This window comes from Mus musculus, chromosome 7 (genome assembly GCF_000001635.26).
Source record: "Mus musculus strain C57BL/6J chromosome 7, GRCm38.p6 C57BL/6J".
NCBI classification, from domain to species: domain Eukaryota; kingdom Metazoa; phylum Chordata; class Mammalia; order Rodentia; family Muridae; genus Mus; species Mus musculus.
Window position 1 is genome coordinate 143,555,632 of NC_000073.6, and position 13,119 is coordinate 143,568,750.

The 13,119-nt window shown below is 49.3% G+C and overlaps 1 protein-coding gene across 7 annotated transcripts in view; it reads right to left on the minus strand.

Annotated features, from left to right (window-relative positions):
• Positions 1–1,598: 1,598 nt before the first annotated feature.
• Positions 1,599–13,119, minus strand: part of Cars (cysteinyl-tRNA synthetase) — a 42,861-nt gene continuing 31,340 nt past the window's right edge. For 2 of the 7 annotated variants that reach the window (NM_001252593.1, NM_013742.5), the window contains 7 exons: positions 12,684–12,752; positions 9,353–9,434; positions 7,330–7,410; positions 6,228–6,295; positions 4,018–4,077; positions 3,497–3,580; positions 1,599–2,375 (listed from right to left, as the gene is read on the minus strand). In NM_001252593.1, the coding sequence (NP_001239522.1) occupies positions 2,241–2,375; positions 3,497–3,580; positions 4,018–4,077; positions 6,228–6,295; positions 7,330–7,410; positions 9,353–9,434; positions 12,684–12,752 (579 nt within the window). In that variant the 3' untranslated portion in view covers positions 1,599–2,240. Of the gene's footprint in view, positions 2,376–3,496; positions 3,581–4,017; positions 4,078–6,227; positions 6,296–7,328; positions 7,413–9,352; positions 9,435–12,683; positions 12,753–13,119 lie in introns of those variants that run through there. The other 5 variants (XM_011242001.2, XM_030242631.1, XR_378611.2 and 2 more) reach the window with 4 other exon arrangements.

Below are 13,119 nucleotides of genomic sequence, written 5' to 3' on the forward strand. Positions count from 1 at the left end.
TGGGGCTGAACTTAGGGAAGGTTGTGAGCCATCTGAAGTGGGTCTACCTGGAGGAGCAGACTCTGCTCCTAACTGCTGAGCCATCTCTCCAGTCCTAGTAGGTATGTGAAAATAATGACCTTCCCCAGCCTAAGTTATGCTATGTGGTTGTTTTCCACACGCTAGCTGGACCCTTGTTTAACTTCTGAATTCTGCTTGTTAAATGAAACACTAGTTCATGCCTGTTTTTCTCCTCCAGAGAGCAGGGGTGGCAAATGGTTGTCTGTCTGCTTCCCGTGGCTGCTGTAAGAAAGTATCACAAACCAGGAGCTTGCATTACCAGAAACACATTCTCACTGGCTGTGTAGAACCAGGATTGTGGCAGGGCCTGGCACTCCCCAGAAGTCTCTACCTGTGTTCCTCTGTCCATTTCTCTGCATGTATGGGTGTCTGTGTCTTCTCTTCCAGCAATACCAGCTGTAATAAGTTACACCACTATGTTCCATCCTGCATGATCAGAACATGAAATCAATGCCAGAGGCAGACATGGGCAGAAAGCGTAGTTACTATATCATGTTCTATATTATGTTTACACAGGCAGGGTTGCCGTTACTGCCATCTCTGCAGGTTGGATCTGAAAATATAGCTTGGGAATCAGACTTGTGGGACCTTTGAAGATCTGCTACTTTCTCCCTTAGCATAATGGCCGTGAGACCTAGCGTATGGCTATGTGTCTCTAGGTTGTCCCATTCCTTTGTGGGCAGACCACTTCTCATGACTATGGCCACTGCTGTAGGAGAGGGAGGGCATTTAGGGCCCAGAATGCCCTGCTGCCACACTCTGCCAGCTTGCCCATCTGTACTGCCTGGAGGGTCCATGTTAGCGTCTCTGTCCCAATCTGTATAACCCATAATTCACTGCTGTTCCTTTCCTTCTTGGGTTTGCTTTGCCTCAGCGAATAGCTGGGGTTCCACTCAGTGGTCTTACCTACATGTTCAATACCTGGAAATGCTAAGAGCAAAGCTGCTGTAGCCCATGCATCCCTCTGCACTTCTGCAGCTGACACACAGTGAACTACTTCTTACAGGCTGACTTATGGCTTTGTGGCTTCTCTAGCCTCCACCCTCGGGGAACCTGTCTCATCTCCTCACAGTGACATAGGTAGGCCTGAGATGCTTCTAAACAGAAGCCCAAGGAGGGATTGTGCTGACCTGTGAGGTTCCATCCTAGAAAGCCACCTGGTGTCTTCTCTCCCAGGAAGTACACCTATGGAGCCACAGCTGCCAGAATGGACATGCAGTCACCCTGAAGCCTCATGAGACCAGAGATATAAGGTACGTACCTCAGATGATCCTGTCTGATGACTATTTTAAAAACACTGTATGGCCTCCTGTGGTCTCACACTATTAAACTCGACAATACATGCCTATGGTACCCCAGGCTGGTACAGGGACAGAGTGGCAGGATACTTACAGCAGACACTAACATACTTGTCACATGGGCTTTGTGGCAACTGGGATCCATGCCTGCCCCTGAACTCTCTGAAGATACCCTTTACAGGTACCAGGCAGGTTCTGGCTGCTGTTTTTTAAATCATCAGCGAAGGCTAGACACATTCATCTTAGGTGCTGATTCTTAGCAGGGCTGAGAGCAAACAGGCAGGAGCAGGTGGACAGGAACACACTTGGGTTGGACCTAGACACACTTTATCTTACAAGCCAGTGGTTCTGAACTGGGCTTGCTGTCATAACGGCAGTCCCAGGCAGCTTGCCAGAGCCCCACCCCACACAGCAACGGTCCTGCTGGCCAGTTGCTCTGGGAAACCCGCAGTGTGTGCTCATCAGAGCCAGACAGCCAACTGAGTGGCTTTTGTCTGGGACTCAGGGGGATCCGTTAGGCTGAGTCGGCCTTTTCCCTACTCCAATACCACCAAATGTGCCAACACAGCAGAGATTAGCTCAGCTTGCCAATGTGAGGGAAATTCCTCGGGCAGGCTGGCTGAAGGGGCTCAATGGACTAGGAGGCCTAAGTTGCAAGCTGCTGACCAGGCGCCTGTAGGTCAGCTCTCCAAGTGCTGAGAGGGCAGACCAGACCTCACCGTTCAGAAGAATTTATTATCAGTGTCCCAGAGCTGCTACCACTCTGCCTGATTCAGGTGTGAGAACAGCTGTAAACATGATCAGGGCACGGAGCCTCAGTAGCTGTGGCCTAGTCCATAGCAGCCAGGCTGGCAGGTGCGCCCCTCCTGGGCTGCCGTGGCATCACTGGAGGCTGCCATTCTGTAACATTTGCAGATACTCCTTGTACAGTTTCTCCTGGGCTTCAAAGAGCTTCTTCAGCTTCTTGGCCTGGCCCTTGCTCAGCTCTTTGCCTTCGGTGTCGTGGGTAGGCAGACCCTGCAAGGACCACACAGATGCCATCAGTTCCCTCTGCCCTCTGGTCCTCATCCCTGCTGGCAGGAGATGCCTCTCTCCCTGACTTGGCTGGATTTACTCAGGATCAGCATCCACCCCCTTATTTATCTAGTGCGTTTTTGAGACGGGGGATACACCTCAAGACAGAAGCTGGCTGCAGTAGTTGCGCATGCCTTTAGTCCTGACACTCAGGAGGCAGAGGTAGGCAGATCTCTGAGTTCCAGGACAGAGTGAGTTCCAGGACAGCCAGGGCTACAGAGAAACCTTGTCTCAAAAGCCAAAAAAAAAAAAAAAAAAAAATGGGGCTGGCTTCAAGCTTGAGCTCCTCCTGCCTCCATCTCTAAAGTGTTGGGATCACGGGTGTGAGTCTACACCTCTGGTTGTCTGGACACCATCACTGGTGTGAGTCTACACCTCTGGTTGTCTGGACTGGTGTCCTTAGTCCAGTGTGCTGGTCTGGCGGTGGAGCTCTAGCAGCTGAGAACAGAGAAAAGTCTGGAGCACGTCTTTTTTTTTTTTTTTTTGGTTTCTTCTTTCTTTGTTTGTTTTTGAGACAGGGTTTCTCTGTGTAGCCCTGGCTGTCCTGGAACTCACTATGTAGCCCACGCTGGCCTCGAACTCATCCGCCTGCCTTTGCCTCCCAAGTGCTGGGATTAAAGGCGTGTGCCACCACTGCCCGACTGGAACACTCTTCTTAGGGTGAGGAGCAGAGTCCCACTAGGACCTATAACTTCTCAGCTCAGAGGTGGCCAGGCAGATGCAGCAATGAATCCAAGGGCCTGCAGAGACACCTAAGGAACAAGGCTGTGGCCTTAGCAGCTTGGGCGGTTGGGAGGGTGCCTGCATAACCTACAAATTCCTTTTTCTGCCACCTTAACTGGGCCTGGGATCAGAGTCTACAGTGCTAGAGGCCAGAGCTCACTACAGAACTGGCAGAGACAGCCTAGCTTAGCCTTTGCCCCAACAGGAGATGGATGGTCCCAGCTGTCCTTACTGGAGACCTACTCCAAACTGGAGACCCACTGGCCAAAGGCTGAAAGTCCTTGGACTCCAGCTTGGATGATGTGGGCTACCAAAGTCTCAAGAGCAAGGGGTTGGCTTACATTTTCATCAAATTTAGAATACTTGTTGACTTCTGACAGGAACATCTCACTGGGTGGTATCTTCATCTTGGCCAGCTTTGCTGCCTGGAAGATACAACACACACAGGCAAAATGTATGACACAGCCAGAGCAGCACACAGACCAGCCCACCAACCATGCTCCCCACCCTACGTCCTCTACCACATGGCTTCCATGCCCTTAAACTCAAAATAAGCCCAGCAGAAAAACTGGGATGGAAACCAAAAGCAGGGAGCGAAAGACCACCTAAGCATCCACTCCAGAGGCCTGGGGGCTGCAGTAATCCTCAGGTGGCAGGACAGTGGAGCTGGGGGCCCATTAAGGGCAATCTGTCCTTTGCTGATGCCAGGACACCATCTGAGGGATGGAGGCAGAGGCCAGCTCCGCTCCAAAGGGTGCTTGTTCTAAGCCCAAAGAAGACACAGAGACCTGTGCGGCAGGGCTCAAAGTGGGATTTTTGCCCAGGAGACCCTGCACCCTAAATAAACAAGTAAAATAGTTACTTCTTGCTCCTGTTTCTTTCTGGCCGCCTCCTCTTTCTTCCTCCTCTTCTCTTCTTCAGCCTAGGGAAGCAGCACACACCTGAGATGTGTTCTTGAGCCACCCTGCTGTTCTGTCAGGCCCTACCAATTCCATGGTGCTTGACCATGGCCCTGAATGTCACTATCAGCATTTCTCCTTTCTCAAAAGTCCCCAGGAGAGAGCTGCCTTGGGCCTACCCAAGCTGGTGTCCACCCAACATTGTGCCTGCCTGTGCCCAGTTCGTGGAGCACAATGACTCCAAGGTGCCATTCACTCATGCACTGTATCCAGAGTTATGATAGTGAGCAGAGAGAGAGTGAGTCCTTTTTCTGTTTGAAACAGCGTCTTGCTGTATAGCCAAGGTTAGTCTGCAACTCATAGTTATTGCCCTGGCTCAGCCTCTTGGTTATAGACATGCATCACTACATTTACTATGAAAACACACTTATGTTCTTTTTCCCATCTTGACACCCAAGTTCTTACAGGTATCACTGAGAGTGGGGACAAGGAGAGGGACACTTGGCATCAGGTGGGAGCCAGGTGACACACACACACTTCCTAAGTGATGAGCTTCACTTTAGCTGAGGGATCCACTTGTTCCAGGCAGGACTGTCCTTTGGCTCCCACTGAGGGCAACAGCCATGAATCTATTCCATAGCTGTGGGCCTTAACAAGGTGAAAAAGAACTCCAGCAAGCCGAGGCGTAGCTGGCACCTCACTGGACACACCAAGTTCGTGCAAGCCATGATCTAGAGTCATATAGCTTCATGCCCTGGAGCTGATCAAGGCCAAGTGGGCACTCAAGTGAATCAAGAAGAGGGTGGGGACCAGTAGAGTCAACTCACTCGCTGCTCTTACAAAGGAACAGAGTTTTTCCTAGCACCCTTTTCGGGTAGGCCACAGCCACCTGTAACTCCAGCTCCATGAGGGTCTGGTATCTTCTAGCTTCTGTGAGTACCCACACAAATGATGTGCATACACTCACACACAGGTAGACACAAATAAGAATACAAATCTTTAAAAAGGGATGGAGGCTGGAAGATGGCTCAGTGCTGAACAGCACTTGCTGTGCTTCCAAAGGACCCAAGTAGGATCCTAGCACCCATGTCAGGACCCAGGGCTCATTTCTGGACTCTATAGGTACCTGTACGTCTGTGGCATACACTCATCTATATGCATACACATAAATAAAAATGTTAAGGGGTTGGGATGTAAAACCAAGAGAAACCAGGAAGGGCTGAGCAACACCAGCAGAAGCCATGAGAAACCTGCACCAAGGGCTGAGCCACCATCCTCCCTGCTGCTACTCCCCAATAAATACTAACACTACACTAAAATAGATAAAACATTTAAAACGTAAACAAAACCAACACTTGAAAGGGGATGGTGGTGCACCCCTGTAATCTTAGCACTTGGGAGGTAACAGCAGTAGGATCAAGAGTTCAATTAGCAGCTGGGCGTGGTGGCACACACCTTTAGTCCCAGCACTCGGGAGGCAGAGGCAGGCAGACTTCTGAGTTCGAGGACAGCCTGGTCTACAAAGTGAGTTCCAGGACAGCCAGGGCTATACAGAGAAACCCTGTCTCGAAAAAACAAACAAACAAGCAAACAAACAAACAAACAAACAAAAAAGAATTCAATTAGCTAAATCCTGAGCTTGGGATACAGGAGACCCTGTTTCAACAAAACACAACAGAATAAACTGCTAACTCCACTACCAACCCCTTTACATTTTGTGGGGACAAGGTCACACTATGTAGCCTTGGCTAGGCTGAAATGAACTATGTAAACCCAGCTGGTCTCAAACTCAGAGAGATATACTTTGTCTGCATCCTTAGTGTTGAGATTAAAGGAATGAACCACAACACTCAGCCAAAGGGTCCCTTTTCTGAATTAGTAACCTACCCGGTTAACTTATTTTTATGATTTTTTTTTGAGGGGAGGGGGAGGGTGTAGGGGGTGGCTTCGAGACAGGGTTTTTCTTTGTGGCCCTGGCTGACCAGGAACTCGTTCTGTAGACCAGACTGGCTTCAAACTCGTAGAGATCCACCTGTCTCTGCCTCCCAAGTGCTGGTATGAAAGGCATGTGCCACAACTCTCCAGCCCAAACATCCATTCTTAAAACAACATAAAAATCCAACAGTGTTTTCGTATTCAGCAAAATCAAGGTCCATCGCGTTGACTTACTAACCCTTTTCTTTCCTTCCTTCTCTTTCAGTAAGGTGTCTCTGTCCACCAACTTCACCACTGTTGGCAGCCCTGAAAGCAGACAGTTGGTGAGACCCAGGGACTATGGACTAGCCTGCCTGCCAGGCTGCCAGGCTGTAACCCTGAGGTGTTAGCTGAGGCCCCAACAGCACTCCCGCACGGGGATCCAGGACATTGCCTTCTGGCTCACACAGACAAAAACCAGCACCAGGAAAAGAAAACTGGTAAAAAGATTATAAAACAGGGCCGGGCTGCAGATCAGGGGTAGAATGCTTGCTTGTGTAGCACTGCTTGAGGCCCTGAGATTCCATCCCAGCACTACAAAAACACAAAACCATGGTAAAATAGGAAGGCCTTGACTATCTGGAATCATTTTAGCAGGTGTGGTGGCTCACACCTGCAAATCCCAGTACTTGGGAGGCTAGGCAGGAGAACTGCCATGTGTTCAAGCCTAGCCTGAGCTACCTAGTAAAATGCTGTCTCAAAAGTCAAGATTAAAAACAGCGCACTGTCCAATGTCCATTGTCTTTTTCCTTCCTTTTTTGGAAGATTTATTTATTTATTTTATGTATGTGAGTACAATGTAGCGGTATAGATGGTTGTGAGCCTTCATGTGGTTGTTGGGAATTGAACTTTTTTAGGACCGCTGCTTACTCCAGTCAACCCCACTCACTCAGTCCCTGCTTGCACTGGCCCAAAGATTTGTTTAGTATTATACATAAGTACACTGTAGCTGTCTTCAGATGCATCAGAAGAGGGCGTCAGATCTCATTACGGGTGGTTGTGAGCCACCATGTGGTTGTTGGGATTTGAACTCAGGACGTTCAGAAGAGCAGACAGGGCTCCTAACCCCAGTGGGAAGGAAATGAGTAGCTTGCTCAAGTCAGCCACTGCTGTCAGTCACCTTCAGACAGGCACAGGTGGTCTTGGACAAGCTTTTTGTTCCTACCCCATGAAATTCTGAATATTAAAGACTTGGAATTTTTTTGTCCTGTGTAGCAAAAGGCTCCAGGAAGTCAGAAAGCTTGCAGTGAGACCAGGGTACATGCAGTTTATCTCCCCAAGAGTGTAAGGAAATCACCTACCTTCATGGTCTTCAAACCGGACCCCAAGCTCAGGCAGGATGTCATCCCGGAGGGCATCACTGAGCTGTAGAACCTCAAGAACTGTGGGCAAGAGAAAGCAGCTCCTTTAGACTGCAGAAGGCCTAGGTCCCAAACCTGTGCTTCCTACAGGGCTGCTGAGTGGGTGCTGGCTGCTGGATATGGAGAGAAGCCAGGGAAGCCAGGAAGCTACCCATGCCACCACTGCCACACAAGTCCAAGGCAGAGCACAGGCTCACAGCCACCCTCGTGGCAAGCACCTAGGGTCCAAGAAGGACAATTGGCTGTTCTAGCACTGCAGACTAGTGGTTGGGAGCCAGGACCTGTCTGATAACATTCTGTGGACTGCCCCTAGAGATGCTGAGCAGGGAGAAGTCAGCTGTCCAGAGCCTGGTACAGACAAACTTTGTACCATAATGACAAGGCTCCATAATACCCAAAGCTATGGTCATTGCCAACCTGGCTCAGCACGGAGGCCATGTCCCTTTAAGCATGTCCCCAGACCAATGATATACTTATTCAGTGACTCTGCCTGAGTCATATTGATGTCCTGAAGAGGTTATCCCTTTCCTAACATTGTCACCTCACACACTTGCCACAGGCCCACCTCAGCAGTCTTGTTCATATGTCTGAGGGCTAAGAACTCCTTGGTTGCTCAGCAAGATGCCCACCTTGCCCCCAATCAGCTCTGAATGCCCCGCTAAATCAGAATATAGTCGGACTGGAGGGTCTCTGGGGTTCAGACTGGGTCTGGTGGCTTGAGTGGTCCCCCAGTTGCTGCCTATCTCACTTGGAGATGTCAGTCTGGTCTGACCACAGGTGTGGATATGGAAGGGTCACTTGGCAGGGAGCTTGGTTAGCTTGGTCAGACCTGGCCTTGTCACCACAAGAAGTGGCTGCCCCAAGGCTGAGCGAGAGCACACAGGAGAGCAGGAGACAGGGATGCTGAACCGAGCCAACAGAGCAGGTAGGAATCAGAGGACTGCGGGTGTGACCAGTCTCTGAAAGCTAGCACATTCCTAACCTCTGAGTCGGTTTCTCTGTTGGTGCTAGTACTTATTATGACCAGCTGTGTTACCCTTCTCTGTGGAGGGTAAAGGGATAGATTCTGGAAAGCTACGCCAGCACCATGGTCCACAGCAGATACAACACAGATTCTCAACTGCTCAGACTGAGACTCCAATTCCCCTTGCATTTAGGAACTAAGAGTCCTAAAGGTTTTGATCATTGATAGTTTTTGGTTTTGTTTTACCCCAGATTTTTTTTTTCTGGACATAAAAGCTCTGCTTTCCCTGAAGGAAACATACCCAAGGGCATCAGGCTAGCTCCTCCATAGCCACAACCTCACAGCACTGCAGGTGTTCGCAGGATCTCCTTAAGAAGCAAACTCTGCTTAGAAATATGGACATCTGCAGTCTGTGGGCTCCCCTCCAAGACAGAGTGCCTCCTGAGGATACCTGTGATAGCAGCAGCTGATTCCCCAGAACCACCTGGCACAAATCATGGTGTCTTTCTCCACACCCTGAGTAATCCTCTCTCTCTCAAATCATACACCTCCTAACTTTGGAGGATGAAGAACTGGTGTGCACAGGCAACCTGGCACCACCATGCACAAAGTAGAGCATGACTCTAGCTCTGGCCCCAGAAGGAGCTTCTCCAAGCACCCTCAGACTTCAGCAGGACAAGCCACTCTCCAGTGTCTCAAGCCTAGGTGACCAGGAACAGAAAGGAGATACAGTGCAAACCAAAGGGCATGCTGGCTGTGCATAGGGCCCTCTCTCTGGCCTCTATCAGAACAAGAGCTGCGCAGACACCTGGCCCTCGGCCCAAGGAAAAGTTCTGCCTGAGATGTGTCAAAAGTAACTCTGACCCAATACAATGCTGCCCTGAAAGTCCTGAGGAATAGGGGAGGTCCAGTTTGGCATGGGGTTTATACGCCTACACACCACTGACAGCCACCACAGGTAACCCAGCAGAAGGTGGGGCGCACAGCATGGGGCCTTACCTTTTTTCTCTCGGGCAATCTTTCGTACTCCCTCTCTGAATTCTGATAACACCTGAAGGTAGGGCATGACTGTTGACTCGAGCTGTTGGAAAGAACGGATTTGAGTCACAAGAGCCATTGCTGTTTTATAACTGAATACCCAACAGTTCAGTGGATATGCCACAGGATACATGCTGCTGGACCCCATGTCCTGAAGCCAACAGGTCCTCTTCATGCCAAGTGGTATGGGAGCAGCATGTGCTGGAGTGCAGCCAGGCCCTATCTCCACCCTTCTTGGACAGCCTGAAGAAGCTAGCCATCACACCGTCAACCTTAGCTCCAAGTACCTAATATAGGTGATGTGGGTCAGGGAGCAAAAGGTACATTTGGGCTTCCAATAGGATACACTTCGGCAGACACTATTCTGTCCGTTGCTGACACGATGTGTTTTCCTCAGAACAGACACAGTTGTCAGAAACTTGTCCATACCACCATTTTCAATGGGCTGTCAGGATGCACTGACTGCTTGTGGTCACATGTGGGCCTGCTAAGTCATCTTATAACTTACATGCACATGAATAGCTGAACAAAGGGTCACCACCTACAATGACACTAAGAATAAAGCCAGGGAACCCAAAACCACACTGGGCAAGACCCAAACAGGAGTCTGAATCTAGAACTATCTTACAGTGTATTTCTCTATCTCCCGGACCGAAAATGTCTGGGACTTCTGAATAGGGTCTTCCTATGTCTCAGTTACACAGTAGCTGGAGAGCCAAGATAAGGAAGTGGGAGAAGCATTGGCTAGAAGATAAGAGACCGATGAAGTCTGAGCTAACTAGGCCTGGCCCTCCTCCAGACAAACTGAAGGGAAACTGTCTCAAAGCAGCAGAGGCTCTGGACTTCCAGAGTGAACTAGATCTTATCTCCAACCCTTATGGACAGCTTAAATAGGCTAGTCACCATACAGCCAACCTTGGCTTCCAGTACTCAAGGAGGCTCCCTGGTAGAGGGCAGAGTCTATCTCCAAGAGTCCTGGGGCTGAAATCCTGCTGCCCAGCTTCTACCTGGGCACAAGAGGTTCAGGCTCAGGTCTGCCTCTCTGGTTCCCACAGAACCTTTTAACTTCAAAGTATGGGAGTCGTGGGATAGAGGATACTTGGCCTCACAGGCTTACCATGTTCATTTGTGGCTGCTTCTTCCTACAAGCCAACTTTAAGGGGTTAATGAACCCATCTGGGGATGCAGGATATGATATATCTTAAGATGCCTCCCCAAGATCAGCATTGCTGAAGACTAAAAGCTACCTTTAAGTTCAAAGGCAAAACAACTTTCACCTATGAGTTCTGTCTTGTTTTTGTGTGTGTGTGTGTGTTTTCAAAAAAAAGAGGGAGTGCTGGAGAGATGGCTCAACACTTGGTGGCTTTGTAGAGGATCCAAATTCAGTTCCTAGCATCTATATCAGGTGACTCACAATCACCTGTAACTCCAGCTCCAGGGAATCTGATACCTTCTTCTGAGGTCACCTGCATTCACTGCAAATACCCCTCCCCCCAGATACACACAATTAAAAATAAAATGTTTAAAAAGAAAGAAAAAAAGAAAGCTGGCAGAGTTTTTGTTAGGAGGACAGAGGAACCTTGTGTGGATTTTTAAAAAGCCCCAGCAGTGATTCCTATCTGGCAAAGTCTAGAAGCCACCACACCAACAGTTCTCACTGACAGTTTCTTCCTTCACTGCGCTGAGCTGGCTTAGACTTGACAGCCCAGTGTGGAGGAGGGGGCCTCTGGGGTTGCTCATCAGTAGGAAGCAGCTCTGAGACAGCTTTGTCTTTCCATTTGTACTGAGCTACTGTTTGCATTAGCACAGCAGACGCTCCATCTAAATATTTATATACACTTTCTTAGTTTCTTAATTAAAGAGTGCTCTCTGCAGAAGAAGGGGGCGGGAATCTTAAACAAGCTTTCCTTATGTAGCACAGGAACATAACTGTCATATGTGTCCATCAGCCCACTAGACCTACAAGTACTGAAGTCAGCTGCGGACCGTGGGTCTGTTCTAACTGGGCTTCTTTGCATGCTTAGACTGGTACACAGATGCTCTATGAGACCACCACTTTCCATTTTCTTGGCACTGGCTGCTAGAACAGGGGCTGAACCTGGCCTGACATGAGGTTCTGCCCAGCTCTGTGGGGAAAAGACAAATAGTGGGAGTTCCCCTAGGATAGCATTGTGGTATGTGAACACATGACCTTTAGGGAAAAAAGTCCACTGATTAGGGTGCCCACACTCCAAATTCTCAGTGAGGTGGTTTGAATAGGAATCACTAACATGGCTTCATTCATGTGTTTGAATGCTTACCCATAGGGAGTGGCACTATTAGGAGATGTGACCTTTGGAGGATGTGTGTCACTGTGGGGGAAGGTTTTGAAATCTCCTATGCTTAACCTATGCCCAGTGTGGCTCACAGTCCCTTCTGCTGTCTGTGGATCAAGATGTAGAGCTTCAGCCCCTTCTCTGCCTGCACACAGCCATGCTTTCCTGAGATGACCATAATGGACAAACCTTTGAAACTGTAAGCCAGCCTCAAATTAAATATTTTCCTTTATATGTTGTCTCTTTACAGAAATAGAAACCCTAACTAAGACACTCAGGTTGAAGTATTTCGAGGAAAAAGAAATTGTGTGTTTGCACTGAACATGTACTGTCATTCCCTAAACCCCACAATGTAACCATCTGCACAACAGTTATAACATGGGGGGGTTATATACAACCTAGAGGTGACTTAAAACTTATAGAGGGGGACTGAGGAGAGAGCTGTTGGTAAAGTGCTACTGGACAAGCATGAGGACCTGAGTTTGATCCCTAACATAAAAAAGCCAGGGTGACAGGACATGCCACTTATGATCCCAGTGCTGGGCAGGGACAGGTATCACTGGCGCTTGATGGCTAGCCAGCCTAGCCTAATTAGAGTCCTAGGTCAATGAGAAATCCACCTTAAAAAACAAAGTAGGAGCCGGGTGTGGTGGCGCACGCCTTTAGTCCCAGCACTCGGGAGGCAGAGGCAGGCGGATTTCTGAGTTCGAGGCCAGCCTAGTCTACAAAGTGAGTTCCAGGACAGCCAGGGCTACACAGAGAAACCCTGTCTCAAAAAAAAAAAAAAAAAACAACAACAACAAAAAAAAAAAACAAAGTAGGAGGCTTCGGAGGCTGACCTCTGACCTCTCTACATACACGCAAGCAGGCATGGAGATGTAAGGAGGAGCTACTGTGAAAGGGCCTAGGTGGCTTCAAGGCATAAAGATGGCGGCATCAGCTGACACGTGAGAATCCTTTCAGTGTGCTCTACTTACGTTCAGGTTGGTTCCAGGCCCACCAACTGGGAACCCCAGGGGGCTCTCCTCCTCTATGGCCCCAAAGATCTGAGGAAAAAAACAGATAGGACTCAAACTGAGTGTAGAACGCACAGGATATATACAGAGGTGAGGTGTCACCAATGACCAGTAGCTCATGAACTGTCCTGACTTCTCTGGGGACAGGGAGCCAGGTGGGTGGTCCCAACTGTCTGAGGCAGGAAAGAGCAACATCAAGTCCTTTAACCCTATCCCAGGGTACCTGCATCTATCCATGGTGCACTTCCCTGAAGGTCCATAACAAGGACAGGTAGAGGAGGCAGGGAAAGTCCCACTGGCCTAGGAGGGAAGAGCTGCTCTGGGGCATGGTGGCCTGGAGCCAGAACTGCTCTGCACAGATGTGCTCAGAGCCAAGGCCTTGTCACTCACTGGCTTT